Genomic DNA, 17,021 nt, shown 5'->3' on the forward strand with positions numbered 1-17,021 from the left:
AGATCTGCCTCTTGACACAAGGATTATCTATATAAGAGGTCAGATTAATGAAGGCACTGTTAGGACTAAGGCCCGCCTGCAATAGGAGCCACACGTGCAGTAACTTTATATATCTATAGCTGCATGTGCATGTTTTATATTGCTTTGTTGGTAACTCAGGAAAAAAAAACTTCAGCCGAAGCTTCTTTCCTTGGCTTGGATGTCCCTAGAGTATCCATCTAGGCCTTCCTCTGTCCTAATTCCTTTTGCCCAAAGAGATCGTTCCTACAAGGCCAGGTGGAGTTGAGAAGCTGCATCTGTCACAGTCATTTAGCACTGAACTTCAGCTGCTTTATTTAGGATTCTAACACGGTGGATCAACAAAAGAGGCCTGTCACCCCAACATAGACAGGCTCTGCAGTGTTTAGAAGGGATGGAAAGATTGGCAGGTTTTCACCAGTTTGTCATCTCCACCAATGAAATCCTGCAGTAATTTACACTGCTTCCTCTACACTATTGACTTCTTTTTCATTCAGGGTACTCCACAAGTCACTACCAATTAGGGGAGAGCTTTACAGCATAGCTACGGTAAGAGCCATGCTGTCCAGGGGAAATAAGGAAATGTGGGAGGCAGGGCAAGGCAGGAGGCCACCACATGAATCCCTTGAAATTTGCGATATCTGGGGGACATCCACAAATTTAAGTGGTGGAACTCACAGCCTTGTCAATTGGGGTGGAGTGAAATGACATGCTCCTGCATATTTCCCTTCTCCCCCGTACTCCAATGTAAAGTTATCTTGTTTGGGAAGCTATGGCTGTGTATTGCTCAGGGCATACTAAAGGTAGTGAGATTGTGAAGCCTGTGGTCTCTGGTTTTATTTCTCAATTAAGGTGATATTTCTATCCAAGGACAATATTTATACAGCTCCTGCTCAAGAATTCAGTCATTAAACATTTGTTGTTGTCTTTTCTTTTTTGAAGTGATGTAACTATGCCCTGGATACCTTTCTGAAATAAGTCATGTGTGCTGTGTTGGCAAGTTGATTTATTGAATGTATAGTGCATTTGTGCATGTGCACAAGTCTAATTTCCTGACTTCTATGGTTTTTGTTACGTGATTTTTCCAGTATCTATTTAAAAACTATTTAGGTCACATGATGCTATTTTAAAGATTAAAAATGCCCCTAGTGGATCTTATAATAATTAAAATGTTTGTCTGTTGATTAGCAACATTGAAAATAATATTTTTTAATCCTTTCAACTCCTTCAACTATTTATTTCAGTACTTTGTATATCAACCTTGTGATTGGCAAATGCATACTTCTGAGGTTATAAATATTGCATATATATTTACTTAGCTGTAAATAGGTCATTAATCTTCACTTCTAGGGGATGACTTCTTGCTCCAGATTTTATGATGTCATCCCCCAAACACTAACTAGTGAAGATAAATTTCATATCGAAACCTAAACTGCAATGGCTAAGGAATTACTCAGACTACACTGAGGTTAATGAAATTACTTTCCTGAGATATGGGTGACCTTAATAATTGTAAGTGGCTTTGCTGTCAAGAAATAATTAGGTTACATATATCATCATAGGTAAAGTCTGTATCCTCAGAGTTATTGCATATGTGGTGTATACTGTGCCACATGTTTAATACTCTTTACTTTAAATTTATTTAATATGTTTAGCTATTATTGTGACTTGTCTCTTTGTGTGCTAAGCTGTGCTGAACTGGCTAGCTAGAGACTTCCTTTCCTAACAGTGAGTGAGGAGACCAAGGACATAAAGATACACCCATCCATCAGTGCCAAAACCACCCATTCCTTCACTGAGAACAACTTAATCATCATAAAAAAATTCTAATCTCCCTTTTCTGCCTGTCATTATTTCACATGTATACTATTGCTTGCATTATATGTAAATGTTCACACACAGCCTTGCGGTCAAGGCAGTGGGTTGGGAAGCGGGCTTCAATTCCAAACTTTACCACAGAGTTCTGTGATTTTGGGGCAAATTACTTAATCTGTCCGGATTCAGCTCCCAGCCTATAAAAAGGAGTTAATACTTCCCACAGGGACGTGGTGAACTAATTAATGTTTATGGAGTAGCTAGATACTATGATGATGGGAACCATATAAAGTACTATAGATACTGATAGATTCACAGTACCAGTAACATTGTCCTTTTCTGTGGACTATGGTCATTTTCCATTTTTATTTTGGATTAACAAGGATAATCACAAGGATGGTGATTGTCACATAGTCTCAGTCAATATCGAAATATTGAAATCATGACCCAGTTTTGCAATCTTTACTCACAATGAGTAGCACTATGCATGTAGTCATAGATTTAAATGGGATTATTCACAAGTGAGCACTACTCAGAGGGAGTAATGGTTGCATAACCGGTACCTACATTTGTAATCAGTATTGTCTCTAAGATTGACAGAGGTTCCTGCTGAGGCCTCATCAGAATAATTGATGTATCTATGGGTAACTTCAAATACTGTATTCCAGGGAATTTCTGGTATAATCTGAAAAATAAGAGACACACAGCAGCAGCGTTATAGGCGTGGCTCAATCAGCATTTCAGTTATACACTGTGGAAGGTATTGTCTGGCTACAGAGCCTGTCTGTGCAATGCAAACAGGACCTGTAAAAGCCCCTTAGCCATCTAGGGTAGAGTTTCTCCCTCCTGCTGTAGGCAACATGGAGGTCAGATGTAAGTGACCTGTAGTGGGTTAGTGACGGTCCCTCCTCCTCCAGCTCAGTGGGAGGCCACTCTGCCTCATTACCCTCTGGAGCGCCACCACCATCAGGATTAGGCTTTTAGGCAGGGCAGGCCCAACCAAGAGTTTTAAGGCTCAGGCCCTCAGGGAGGGCAGCCAACTGACACAGGCTTCTTGGCCTAAGTGGGGAGGCTGCCACCCCAAGGGTGGGGTTGGCAGCATGGGGGGTAGAGGACCCAGGCCCACCCTACTCCACTAGTCCAAGCCCAGGGCCCTAACAGTGGCAGAGTGTTCCACCAGTGGGTCAGCAAGTAGCCAACCAAAACACGCTGACATAGATTCGGGCAACCACCCAATAAGACTAAAAAGTCTAGTTCCCTGGGCTACTTCCTATGATCCCCTTGCTGGGTACCTGCACTCTACAGGCGTCCTCCGTCTTCTTGGGATAGGCGGCAAGCGGTAGACTTGGCAGCTCTTCACTTGGGTCAGTCTCCTCCAGGGGCAAGGCATGGTGCTGCACGGGTTCAGCTCCGGGGAGCTGCAGTAGCCTGGAGACATCTGTTCCTTTCCCTGGCTCAGACTGAACTGGGTTAGAGGTTAGAAACTCTGCCTTTTATACCTCCTGTCCCACCCATTGGCTTCTGGTGGGAGGGGCAAGCCTGGCCTAGCTTCACCCACCAGGGATCACAGAGTGACTCCTCCCAGCTCCAGCTCAGTGGGAGGCCACTCGGCCTCACTACATGGCCCTTTGTAGACCCCCTTGCAATTCCTGACATCAGGAGTGGGAGGCACAGAACAGAATCTCAGCCTATGTCTTTCAAAGGCCAGGAACCTGTATGTGTTAATATTCCCCTCTTGGCTCAAATTTGGCAAGCAAATGTTTAATCAAGAAGCCCATTTTTTAAATATGTGATCAAAAAGCTGGTGGTAACCATCAGCTTAATTTTATTTGATCTACTGTGTGTATGATTAGTTCTATTAGACTGTGGAATAGTGTTCAAATGAAAGTAATGCTGTGAGTACTGGCACTTGAAACTTAAAACAGGACTGGACAAAAAGAAAAACTGTATACTATTGGGAACAATCTTGCATTAGTAGCAGCATGAACAAGATCATTATTATTTCTAGCGCAGCACCTAAAGAACCCAATCAAGGCCCCATTGTCCAAGCAACATAGATGGCCTTTGCTCTAGAGCAGGGGTGGCCAACCTGAGCCTGAGAAGAAGCCAGAATCTACAGTGTACATTGCCGAAGAGCCACAGTAATACATCAGCAGCCTCCCATCAGCTCCCCCACCCTGCTTCCAGTGTGTACCATCCACCAACAGCCCCAGGCACATTGGAAAGTTGGCACCTGTAGCTCCAGCCCCGGAGTTGGTGCCAATACAAGGAGCCCCATATTAACTTCTGAAGAGCCGCATGTGGCTCTGGGGCCACAGATTGGCCACTGCTGCTCTAGAGAACTCAATCTAAGAACCTAGTTCCATGTTTGATTTTTATGGGCTGTATGCTCCCCTCTGTAGTAAAAAGGCTCAGAAAGGGCTGAGATCCACACAGATATACTACAAAAATAGCTGAATAGGTTAATACATAAAATGCTACTTAGTCATGAAGAAAAAAATGTTTATTGCCGGAAACACCTACTGAAGAGATGCAAAAAATGGGGATGAAATATTTGAGAAGATGGAGAGTCCTGCACTATTACACATATGGCAGCATCTGCGGGAGTGGCTACAATGAATGGAAGTGTTCAGCTAATTGTTTCCAAGTTCTTTGCAGTCTGAGATAGCACCCGCTCATCTTCAGCATTTGCAAATGGTCAAAGTATGCTGAAATATCTATTGAAAAGGTTGTATTGTGTGGATGTTTGCTGATGGCATGTTAATGCTGCTTAGAGCTGTTTGTTTTCTGAATTGCTTCCCTTTCAACTTTCTGTATTAATGTATGTTGTTTTTCCAGGGTCGCATGTGTTGTATTAGGGTTTTCCCCTGACTTCTCTCTGACTTTTCCTTAGGCCACACCTCCTTGCTGGAATTTGCAGATCTTATGGAACCATTTTTTGATGTTACAGCTTAGTAAAGCACCAGGTAGGCAGCATGACTTGTGGGTTAGAATTTCGAGACAGCTTTTGCAGCAAGTGGCTGCACTTTTAACACACGAACCACAGGAGCATACAGGCCAGTAAGTCCAAACAGCTAGAGAAAGACAGATGGAAAACATTACTGCGGCTGGTTTCTGGAATTTTTAAAAAAAAAAAGTTCTAACTTAAACCCTTTCATTTTTAAAAATTATATTTTGCAGGCTGCTAGTCTGCAACTTGGAAAAGCTTTTCGTATTTTATTTGAAATATATAAGATGGCAGTTCTTTAAGTTTAAAAGGCAGCTGTTGCATATATATTCAACCTCTTTTAATAGAATTTTTCATTAGGTATTGTGTGTAGAATATATACTATGCTCCAAACTGCATTTCAGTGGCATTTAGTGTTAACATTTATTTAACCCAAGTTTATTAACCCAAGTGTTGACCATCTACAATCCACAGACATATCATCAGGAGCCTAACAGTATATCTATACTCCCAGCCCATGTAGACAGACTCATGCTAGCTCCACTCAAGCTAGCATGCTAAAAATAGCATGGATGTTGCTGAAAATCGGTGGCTCGGGCTGATCACCCGAGCTCAGACCCAGGGGGTCAGACAGGCTTGGACTCTGGTGGCTAGCCCATGCGATCACCTGTGCCACAACAACCACCCTGCTATTTTTAGCATGCTAGCTCAAGTGGAGCTTGCACAAGTCTGTGTATCTAGGCTGGAAGGCACGCTCCCAGCTCCAGTGTAAACATATCCTAGGAGCCACACTTAGTATAGTACCTTTATCTTTAGTACATGGATACAGACTGGAAAATACAGGTCTCAGTAGGTCCTAATACTCAGATCAACATGGAGAATTGTGTACTAGAACCCCAAGTCCCAGGAGGCTGACAAGGTATTAAAGAACGGGAAGTCATATATCACGTTTTCATATTCTGTGCTTTGGTCACCCCTCATTGACAATGGTTCCACTGAAACTGCTAGATATTAAGTCACCAAGTTAAGAGAGAGTGAGCAGGCCTATTTCGTGTCTCTGAGCCAGCATATGCTGCATTAATCTTATATATTGATAGGATACTGACTGTGCGAATTGCTGATTCAAAGTATCCATATTGGTTAGGATGCTCGCAGAAAAATGTGCAAGTAGTCTTGTTTTCAAGGGGAAATTGTCCATTGCAGTCCACAGAACTCTTAATGGGAAATCAACTATTTATTATTGCTAAAATGGGTCTCTGTTGTATATTTTGCACTCACATTTGCATGGAAAAATGGAAGTTGTGCTGGGGGAATGAGAGCAGAATATGCTTTAGACATTTGCACTGTGTATATGGGGCCAATTTCGAGCACTAAACTTTCACTTAAGCAGATGTATATTGAAACTAAAAAAGGTAAATATGTGAATATGCTCTGGCCAACTGCAAACATCCCTGGAGATTAATCCACAAGAGTAATCTTCATGTGTGCACATTTTAAAAGATACTTTTTGAGAACCATTATGGTAGTGTGGGTCCCAACCCAGCAGTGGGTAACAGGAAGTTTCTAGATGGACTGCAATGGCCAGGACCAGATTAATCCATATCTGGGCCCTGGCCTTTGCAAACATACTCTTCCCAGCCCAGTGCAGAGTTGAGGCCTTTGCAGAGGAGGGCAAAGAGGAAGGAGTAAAGTTGTTAGAGCAAGGTCACCCTGCAATGGTGGCTGCTGTCCCACAGGTCTGGGCCCAGCTCCCCATTCCGGCATTGCGAATTGGGGCACAGAGGCTTAGCGCCATGTTGCTCAGCGCAATGCCACTCACTTAGGTTTGGTTCAGCTGCCCCTCTGTCATGATAGAGGGGTGGCAGGACCTGACCTGAATGGGACTTCAGCCCCATGCACCAGGTCACAATGCTTAGAGCAGGGCCCAGCCATGCAGGACAGGAGCCCTCACTGTGGGGTGAGTACAGGGCAGACTCACTCTCCAACCACCCCCACTAGGGCCAGGCCAGGATTAGGGTTGTGATAGTCGGGGCAGACTGGTGCATATACATAATGGCAAATCATAAAAACAGACAAAACGCAGTTGGTAGGTTGTCTTAGTAAAATGTTTGGGAAGCACTGCACTACCAGACCACCGGGCCACTGAGGTGAAAGGTGGCTACACCCTTGTCACGTAGGCCCCCCTTTCTCAATATCTACAATCTTTTTTGTAGGTTTAGAGAAGTCCAGGATCAGGGGAACAATCTGTTCTGTGCTTTCCTGTGACCCAAGGTTGTTCCTGCAAACACATAGACATAATTACTAGCCAGAATTCGACCCTTGAAACCCATTGTGCACACTGGAGAGGAAAATGTTGCCCTACATTTACAGTTTCTAATGGAATTAAAATCCTTTAACATTCATATGCTGATTTCTGCCAGTGTGGAATAGCACCTATGTGTATGGATAGCACCTATGTATATGGTTAATGCTTTTAAGAGAGAATACCCTGAAGTAAGTAGTGTTTACTAAGCGTTTACAAGGAAATTTGGTTGGAGAGAAGGCACAGCATATCAGTTAATTGCACAAATACGAAACTCAGACTAATTCTACACCATGCTCAACAAGTTTAACACCGATATTAACATACTGATTCTCACACTAAGTTATGTTATCCCATTTGAAGTCTCTTCCTTACTAGTAAAATGATGATACTTGCCCTTACAGCAAGAATCTGAAAATATTTAGGTTGCTATCTTTGGTGTTATTGCACAGAAGAAGATTCTTGGTCGGGCTTTGGCTCGGTCAGCACTTTCATACAATAGTGAGTTCAAATTAAAAACACCAACAATATTAGGAAAGACAGTGGGCTTGATTTTCTTCTTGCTTACATCAGTTGTACACTGACATCAGACCCAGTGAATACAAAATTCAACACCAACTACATGCTTCTTCAAAGTGTTTTATGACTCCCTTGTATTTTTTGTTGTTGTTTTCTTCAGAAATACAGTTCCTGCTTACCTACCTCCTGTAACAGAGACTGTTTCTGAGCCAAACAGAAAAATGATAAAGTTTTTTCTCATGGTGAACAAACAAGGTCAAACAAGACTCTCCAGGTATTATGAACATGTGGAAATTCATAAGCGGACAATGCTGGAAGCTGAAGTAATCAAAAATTGCCTCTCCCGTTCAAAAGAGCAAGTATGTTTTTTGTTTTTTTTTCTTCTGATCTAGCCATTTTATTTGAAATGGAACCAAGAAAAGAATATTACACAGTGAACTACACTCAAGAAATATTATAATGTTTTGTGTTAGGTTTTGCTGCCAAGGTATTTCTTGACATGAAAGTTCATATGTAAATCTATTTTCTTTTTCACTACAGTTGGTCTATTATAAATGTAGTGCAGGTTCTCTCAAGAAAACTCATTTTTTCCCCAAACATGCTATAGCAATTGACATATGCATGCTATTGCTAACTAATAGGAACAAAACTTGTGCTTCTCTTTAGTGCTAACACTGCTCTGTATTCCTGAAATTGCCAATATTTTGTCCATGCAGCCTTCCTCAAGGTCAGATAATGTGCCATATTCTAGATGAATTACTACGGAATTCTGTCCTGATTTGGTATATGGTTTCTAAGTTATCCAACTCCAGAGTTGATGAGTGAAAACACAATTGTTTTTTCTGATAGAACTTGAATTACTTCGGGGGATTTTTTTTTTTTAATATCTTCCATTTTACCTGATACAAAAGTCCCTCTTTTTACACAGATTTTAGAGAATTTCAGACATGCTCTACAAGGATATGATACCTGAAGTTTAAAGGGCTCATCAACTCATGTATGAGCCAATATTCCTAACCATGTATCAATACATGAGAGTGACACAGGTGCCTGTACCTTTGTTAGCTCTGTATTGGTTTATTCCTATACATTTTATATTCTGCTGCATGTGAAGAACATTCAAAGGCTTCAACCAGTGTAGAATCTGTCTGCCCGCTCACCACAGTGGTGCTTCTCTCAGGGAGATCCTTGCACATGTTCTCTGCAGCCTGCACTAGCTCTCTATTGTTTTTGGGTGCAAGTCAAGGTGTTAGTTCTGAAGTGTAAAGCACTAAATAGTCTGGATGGAATCCTGGCCCTATTGAAGCAATGGGAGTTTTGCCATTGACTTCAATAGAGCTCAGATTTCACTCATTTAGCCCTGGTTACCTCACAGTCCATGTCTCTCATCATATGATATTGCAGTAACTGAGACCAGCTGAAGTGCTTTAACCTACTAGTACCCCTAGTTAAACTGGGAATGGGCTCGAGGCAGTGCCTTTCCAGAGGCTGGTGCTCAGCTCTGGATTTCACTTCCCTATTTGGTCAAGTGCGTTGACTTTAGGGTGTTCTTCTCTTCTCCCAACTTTTAAGGGAAGGTGAGCTGAAGGAGAAAGTTATTACGCCTGATTGTCTGGGAGAATGTTATTGTTGATTTTAGTGGGACTAATTGCATAGAATAGTACTATTCAATGTGCGTAAGATAACAGACTATGGCTGTTTGGGATTTGTGAATTTTCCTTTCCCACGGATGTTTTATTGCCTCAGAAGCAACATCTCACATGGTTTTTGGGTATAATATACAAGATTGAAAATAAGTGCCAACCAGTTGGTGGCAAAGTGACTAAGATAGCATGTGTATTAGTTCTAAGACAGTAATAGAGAGTTATTTATTTCTCCTGTGTTAGAAGTTGTCTAACTTCTTTTCTGACAAAAAAAAGTAAAGTGTAAATAATTAACAACAGAAGAGCCGTACATATCCCTTGTATGTCATTATTCTATTTATATCTATGCAGAGACTAAAAGTAAGTGGTTATTGTATACTGCATAGGCAAGTGTTTTTCAGGTTGGAAACCTGGTTTTCTTACAGAGGATTCCACCTCTTCCTAGGGAGGCTGAAAATTCCAGGGCAAAGGAGAAGAGGAATATATTTTTTTCCTTTTCCTAGTTATTTTTACTGGACCTAGCACATTGACCTTTATATAATAGATATAAACTATCACAGCTCTGCCAAGCAGTAATGGATGCAGTCATGCCAACCCTAAGGATTCAAAAATCATGAGTCAGACCCTTAAAATCATAAGATTGTTTTTTAAAATCTCATGATTTTGAAGACAAACTTTTGGTCTTATTTCCCTTCTGGTTTTTGAGCATTTGAGTTTCATGTTTTCAGACTTCCATCTGCAGTCACAAAGATTATAAACATATCTTTTAATTTTTTTAATGAAAACTGGGATACTCATGTAATTACATGGCTCCAGGAGTTGGGTCTTTAAGAAAAACACCAAATATTTCAATACTCAATAAAATTGCAAGATTTGACAATTCTGCACAGATGTCAGGTCCTTGCAGCTCAGTTTCCCACTGGGGGAGAAATCAATTACATGGAATGTCAGTATATTTTTACTGCAACTTGTTTATTTTACACTCTGTACACCAGTCCTAGGACAGAAATGGCCAGACAGCACACAGGAAATCCCATCTTTCCAGAATCTCAGCAAAGACACCATTGCCCAGTTCCCAGGAAGTAATTTTGCCTCAATAGTATACTGTAATTAGAGCGATTAAGGTTGAGAGCAAACTCTGCTGCTGTTTGCAACAGCTCCCCTAAAATAATAAGAAAACTAACAACAATACAGCCTTTTTTTAAAAAAAGATTTAACAGTGCTCACATTTGAAGAAAAAGGATCTTGTGACACTATGTGTAACAGCATCATCTGGTGACTCATGCCATAACAATATAGATTATGAAATAGATGTTTATGTTTTCTGGTTTTCCCTCCCACAAGTCTAAGGATAGATAGAAAGAAATGGAAACCCATTGCCCTCATATCATCTATAATATAGGTATAATTTTCTACCCGACAATGATTTTCTTCCTGTCATCTTCTAAGATGTTTTTGTTTGAAGAGGTAAGGGAAGACAAGTGGGATGCCCAACGGATCTGCTGTGTAATCTTGAGCAAATCATTTTACCTCTGTGTGCCTCAAGTTTTTCATCTGTGAAGTGTGAATAAAACTCTCCTTGATGTAAAGTGCTTTGAGATCCACAGATGAAAAGCCCTATCTACTAACTTAATATTTTATTAATTTCCTTTACCTCCGGAGGGAGATTGTGGGGTGAAGACTGAGACACTCTTTGTACTTTGTGGACCTGATTTTTCTCTCCTTTCCTCCAGTGTAAGTCAGGAGTAACTTTGTTAAAAGTTAACAAGTTACACTCATGAAACTTCTGTAAATGAGAGACGGGCCCTATGTGTGTAAACTACAGTATATATAATAAGCATGTTGTGTATAGTAATAAATTATGTCTAATGTGGCAGTTACTGTTTAACCATTTGCATTTTTATCTAGTGCTCTTTCATTGAATATAAGGATTTTAAGCTGGTGTACCGACAATATGCAGCCCTTTTTATAGTGGTTGGAATCAGTGAAACAGAGGTAAGAGATTACATTTAGTTTGTGGAAAAAATGTAAGAGAAATGTGGATTTAAATTAATCTTTGAATATGCCTCTGTAGGCAGTCGTGGCCATCCCTCCACATCCACCTCTGAGGGAGGCCAACTCCTTGCAGTCTGGTCTGCTAGAGGGAATTAGCGGTACTCCCCCAAATTGAGCTGCTGGGCTGGCCTTTTATACTTCCTCTTCCTGTCCTGCCCCCCTCTGCTTCCAACCTGCGGGGCATGGTCCTGGCTCCACCCACCAGGCTGCTCGTGATGTTCCCTCCACCACTGAGGGAGGCCACACCTCCTCACTACAGCCTCCAATTCCATCTTCTTTCCCCAATGCAGTTTCACAATTTCTATTATACAATTTCAGGGTGTTGTTCTGAAAGCACCCTTATTTCTATCAGATAAAAAGTGGTGTGGAGGGAAAGAAAGTAGTAGTCTCTTTGGACTTCATACTATTTCAGCAGTCTGAACTGTTGTCACGTGCAGTTTCCCAATGAGTCTGCTACTAATAGTATCTTGCAAACTGATACTTGGTGGATGGAGTTGCGGTTTTTCAACAGATATCAGCATCATTACAGCCAAGCCAAATGCCTGGTCTAAGGTGCTGTCCCAACTGCTCATTGTGCTAGATGTCACTGTCCAGGACAACAGTCCAGAAAAGCAAACAGCTGCCATTCTGACAGGCTAGGCCGACGTAGTGTTCTTGGTGAGCAAAAGAAGTGCTGTGATTGATATTTACTATTATTTTAAGCTCTGATTCAGGAAAACAATTAAATCATGTGCTTAAGTCCATTTCTGATGAGAGCAACACTTAAGCACGTGCTTACCTTTAATTTTCAGTGGGAATTAAGCACGTGTTTAAGTGCTGGCCTGAATAACTTTGATTTCCCAAACTGGAGACACAGTCAATAAAACCAAGTAGGATACTTCCCAATCTGTCCCTAACTCTTGTAACTTGGTATTTTTCTTTCAAGTCATCTTAAACAAAAATCAGCCAGTTATAGGATTATGGCCAGATTTGAAAGTACCTACTCGATTTTGTACTAAATTCTTACACAAGACAAAAAAACGCTCAGCAAAATTTCAGATTTGGTCCCTTGAGTAAAAACTGCATTGGCTCACAATAGGATTTTTGTGTGTGTGTGTGTGTGTGTGTGTGTGTGTGTGTGTGTGTGTGTGTAGGGAGAGGTTGGGGGGGGGGGTTTGGTTTGTTTTTTGGAGGCGAGGTGATTTGCCACTTGTGAGCCATTTTGGCCAATTCAAGACCCAGAATCTGTTCTCAAGGAAGTTCTGGTAGCCAGGCCTATGAACTCTCACAATGAGTGTGTCTGCACAAGGATTATTTTGCTAAAATTTTCCCCCAAGTATAGACAGAGCTCCAGGTGATATGTCACTTAACCTCGCTCAGTGCAGGCCAATATGTCATAGCGCTTAAAACACCCGCAGCTGATGGTTCTTTTTGTAAACCGGCCCTCCCACTGGTTGAGCTGAATCAGCGTGAACAACACTCGTAAATTTTAGCAAGTTTCCCAGTTCAGAGAAGACCAGTGTGATTGTGCACAGTGGAAGTAATGGAAATACTTGTACTTTACTGTTGAGTGGGATAGCGAGGAGAAAGAGATGGCTAAGATCTTTTGCTGGCTATAGGGAAGTCTTGTCTACACTGCTAAGTTAAGTACCCATTTTCCAGTTCCTCCAGTGTTAGCAATGGTGTCATTGCTAATGTACACCAGATTTGAGCATTTAGCAGTGTTTTTTATGTAATAGTCTACACTTTGGTATTTCCTGACAATGCCTGAGCCCACTCTACATTAGTGTTCATGCTGTTTCAGCAGCACTAGGTCTGTAAACTGAATACAAAAGCTTGTAATATAGCCATGGCCACGTGCCAAGGAGGATAGTGGCTGCTCTTCGCTGTAATGACGTCTTCTAGGTCAGCCGTAGAGTTGTACTGGCGTACACCTTAAGCAGGTTGTTCGGCTTTGATATAGTACGTAATAATGATCTATGTACATTTCTACAGGTACTACGAAGAGAGGCTAAGCTTACATACTTATTTGTGCTACTCGCTATTTATTTTCTACTTGATTTCAAAGAAGCATGCATCTCATATTAAAATAAAATGCGAATGAGTAGCATATCTTCTATCAATTTAATATTTTACTTGCTTTCAATTTATATTTCAGAATGAGATGGCTGTATATGAACTAATTCATAATTTTGTGGAGGTTTTGGACAGATATTTCAGCAGAGTGGTGAGTGAGACACGGAATGCATTGTAAAACATTTCCTTTCTTTGAAAGCCTTTGTGAACAGATTGTTCGGAGACAACAAATGAAAGAGAGGGTGGGAATCTTTGTTTATAAAAATGTAAAGTGTGGAAAGTTTTGGTGTGACTGTGACAACTGTAACAAGGCAGCATCAGGAAGTTTTTTATTTTGTAACTTACAATAATATAAGTATATATGGCTTATCAACTATTAGACATTGAATGCAAAAATATTTATGCTAGGAAACAGTCTTTTTGTATGTTTGTCCACCAAGTGGTACTTCAGGAACCTACATGCTTCCCACTCTGAATGGCCCTATCTACACTAGCCTTTAAACTGATCTTTTCTATATTAGATTTATTTTTCTTAAAATTTCCCACCATTGCCACCCACAGATAAGCTCCAATGATGCTAGAAGTGGAGAAAGCACTAATGTACCCAGTCACTCAGAGCAGGGTTGGACAAAGCACTGATTGGCAGTTGGTGTTTCAATCTATACTGGCACTCCCACTATTGCTACCATGGGTAGCAATGCAGAAGTGGGAATTGTTAAGAGAAAAGGTATTGCATAGGTACAGTCGGAGTCTGGCAATCAAGTTCTGATGTGGTTCCGGTTTGGCCACCCAGTGTAATTACAGACTAAAACGCAAGTTGTTTTACATGGTTCTGACACTGTTTGGTCCTGTCCATACAGGATGAACAAATTTAGATAAAGATGTATTTTAACAGTTGCAACATGGTTTTTCAGTTGGGTTGGATATCCTACCCTTTCCCCAGCATGAGTGGGTCAAAGGCTCTATGTAAGGGTGGTGTCAACATTGCAAAAAAGTGTTAATAGAATCATAGAATATTAGGGTTGGAAGAGAGCTCAGGAGATCATCTAGTCCAATCCCCTGCTCAAAGTGTTAACATGGATGAGCTAAGGGTAGTAAAGTCATGGCAACTCATCTTTGAAGCTCAAGTTCAGCCTCAGGCTGCCATATATATTTGAACTTGAGCTGCTAAATAGAGTTAAAAGCTGAGTTGCCATGACTTCACTGCTATTTTAACCTTTTAGCTAACACAGGTTAGCCGCCTTTTTTTTTTTTTTTTTTTGCATTGTAGACATACCCTAAAAGTGATCCTTCCTCTGGCAAAAGAGGGCTGGGTGCAATTCCTCCTTGAGTCTATCAACTCATGGTGTGCCATCGATAACTGTACATACTAAAGATCAGTGTACTCTCCCAGGTTTATAACTTTGATTTCCCAATATAATGCAAACATTTTCTACAGCAGACCTAGGCCAGCAGAGCTGATCGTAAAGTTACTCCATGTGTGAATTTGTTGATGCAGAAGATAATCTTGCCTGAATCTATCACCTTTACAGTATGGGTCAAATGGGGTTAGAAGTAAAATTCCCAACTAACCATGCTCAGGCTAATAGAAAATTGGCCACTACAGTGTGCCCCAGTTCTCTAATGCATGGAGGTTGGAAATTCATTGCTATAATTGCAGTCACAACCTTAACACTCATAACACGAATGGAATTTGACTTCTCATGTGTAGCAGAATTTACTAGCATTTTCTTTGTCTAATTGATCTAAGTCTGCTGCCAGCCTTTTCCCAAGCTTTAATGTTTTCAGCTGTGAATGAAAGTAGAGGCAGTATTAACATAGTAAAAGTCTGTCTGCCTTAGCACAAATATACTCTAGTACCTTGTGAATCTACCACATTTAATGGATGCTGCACATCCGTTTCTTGTACATGTATATAGGCTAAAAGCTGACAATTATTAGCAATTTACTGATTACATCATGCTACAGAACCTGGCATTACTCAAAGCAGTTGGGCTTTAAAATTTGGAGAACTAAAAAGAGGGGTGGGTTGGAGAAATCACATACCATAGTTCTATTTTTAATAGCATATAACACATATAATAAATAGCAGGCCACTGAATAATAGGCCTATAATTCCAGCTAGAGGTTCTGGTGGAATCCCAGAGCCAAGGGAATAAATCTGTACTGTACTAAATTAATGCTGAGTTTCTAGTATCCGAGGGGTAGCCGTGTTAGTCTGTATCCACAAAAACAACATGGAGTCTGGTGGCACCTTAAAAACTAACAGATTTATTTGGGCATAAGCTTTCGTGGGTAAAAAAAACCCCACTTCTTCTAGTCTTTAAGGTGCCACCAGACTTAGGGTGACCAGATGTCCCAATTTTATAGGGACAGTCCCGATTTTGGGGGCTTTTTCTTATATAGGCACCTATTGCCACCCCCGTCCCGAATTTTTACACTTTCTATCTGGTCACCCTAACCAGACTCCTCATTGTTTACATAATTCTCACAGAACTCTAAGTTGTGATGATAACACAAAGAGAAAAACAAAGCAAAAAAAGCAGTGGGAAAGGAAATAACATCTGTCTTGCTCTAGAGGGACATTTTGTCATCTTTATATTTTTAGGTTTGCGAGTTTTAAACATTCTTGCATGTGCTATTGTTTATCTCACGGAATTTCCATTCTTAAATTTAGATATCAGACCTTATGCTGCTGTACCAGAGAAAACATTCACAGAATCAGGAGCAGGTTTTCAGAGCTACCTATGGGATTTGACTCTGGGACTCCCCTTGATTTTGATGGTAGCTACACAAATATAACCAGGCACACTGTTTGGAATATGTGCCTCTTGGTGCCCAGTGACGTTTTAAAAAAAAAAAAAAAGAATCTTAAGTATAAATTGAATTGATCAGTCACCTGAAGTTTGATTATTGTGATATACAAAAACTTTTTAAATGGGGATGTTGAACTCGTTCAGCGGAGAGGGCTGAATTATGGTTTTCTTTAGGGTCCATAAACCAGAGTTACAAGTTTCTGCCATATGATATCTGCAGTCCAGAGCAACACTTTCACTATGTCAGTGGACTTTTGCATAAAAATCAAGGGTAGAATATTGGACCCTGAACCAGAGATAAGGAAGCCCAGTGCAACTTCATCTCCCTTCCAGGAAGATCCACCTGTGTCTGGCAGAATTTTAATCCCTGAGAAACAAGGAGGGAACAGATGACACCGTAGAGCTCCACTGCTTGGAACAGAGCATTTTGCTGGGACTCAGGAGCACAGCTGCATCCACATCCCTAAGCTCAGTTGTTGTCTCAGGCTGTCTTTCTTAAGACTCAGTAAAACAGCACTGCATTGTGCCAGATGTTCAGAAAGTTTTATTGCTTGGCAAACCTAATTCTTTGAAGTTTAATTTTTCAATAAAAAATTAAATTCTTTAGAATCTTAACTTGTCATGAAGGCTAGGATAATAAATCACAAGCACTTAGATCCCGCATGATGTCACTGAGCACGGACCTGCACAAACCACCGCAGAAAAGCAAGTTGTCTTGGAATTTTATATCTGTGCTCTGACAGGCCTTTCCTTTTTCATCCAAAGGAGAAGTGGTATGTAATGCGTAATGACCGTGAGGTAAATGATAATTCACCTTATCTGACTAAAACTGATACCCACCTATCTTTTTT

The 17,021-nt window shown here is 40.8% G+C and overlaps 1 protein-coding gene across 7 annotated transcripts in view; it reads left to right on the plus strand.

The window, feature by feature from the left end:
- Nucleotides 1-17,021, plus strand: part of AP4S1 (adaptor related protein complex 4 subunit sigma 1) — a 37,588-nt gene that overhangs the window by 8,427 nt on the left and 12,140 nt on the right. For 2 of the 7 annotated variants that reach the window (XM_074955801.1, XM_074955803.1), the window contains exons 2-6: nt 4,727-4,799; nt 7,762-7,960; nt 11,153-11,239; nt 13,437-13,505; nt 16,032-17,020. In XM_074955801.1, coding sequence (XP_074811902.1) covers nt 7,823-7,960; nt 11,153-11,239; nt 13,437-13,505; nt 16,032-16,112 — 375 coding nt within the window. In that variant the 5' untranslated portion in view covers nt 4,727-4,799; nt 7,762-7,822 and the 3' untranslated portion in view covers nt 16,113-17,020. Of the gene's footprint in view, nt 1-4,726; nt 4,800-7,761; nt 7,961-11,152; nt 11,240-13,436; nt 13,506-16,031; nt 17,021 lie in introns of those variants that run through there. The other 5 variants (XM_074955805.1, XM_074955804.1, XR_012639963.1 and 2 more) reach the window with 4 other exon arrangements.

Source organism: Natator depressus, chromosome 6 (assembly GCF_965152275.1).
Source record: "Natator depressus isolate rNatDep1 chromosome 6, rNatDep2.hap1, whole genome shotgun sequence".
In the NCBI taxonomy this organism is placed as follows: Eukaryota; Metazoa; Chordata; order Testudines; family Cheloniidae; genus Natator; species Natator depressus.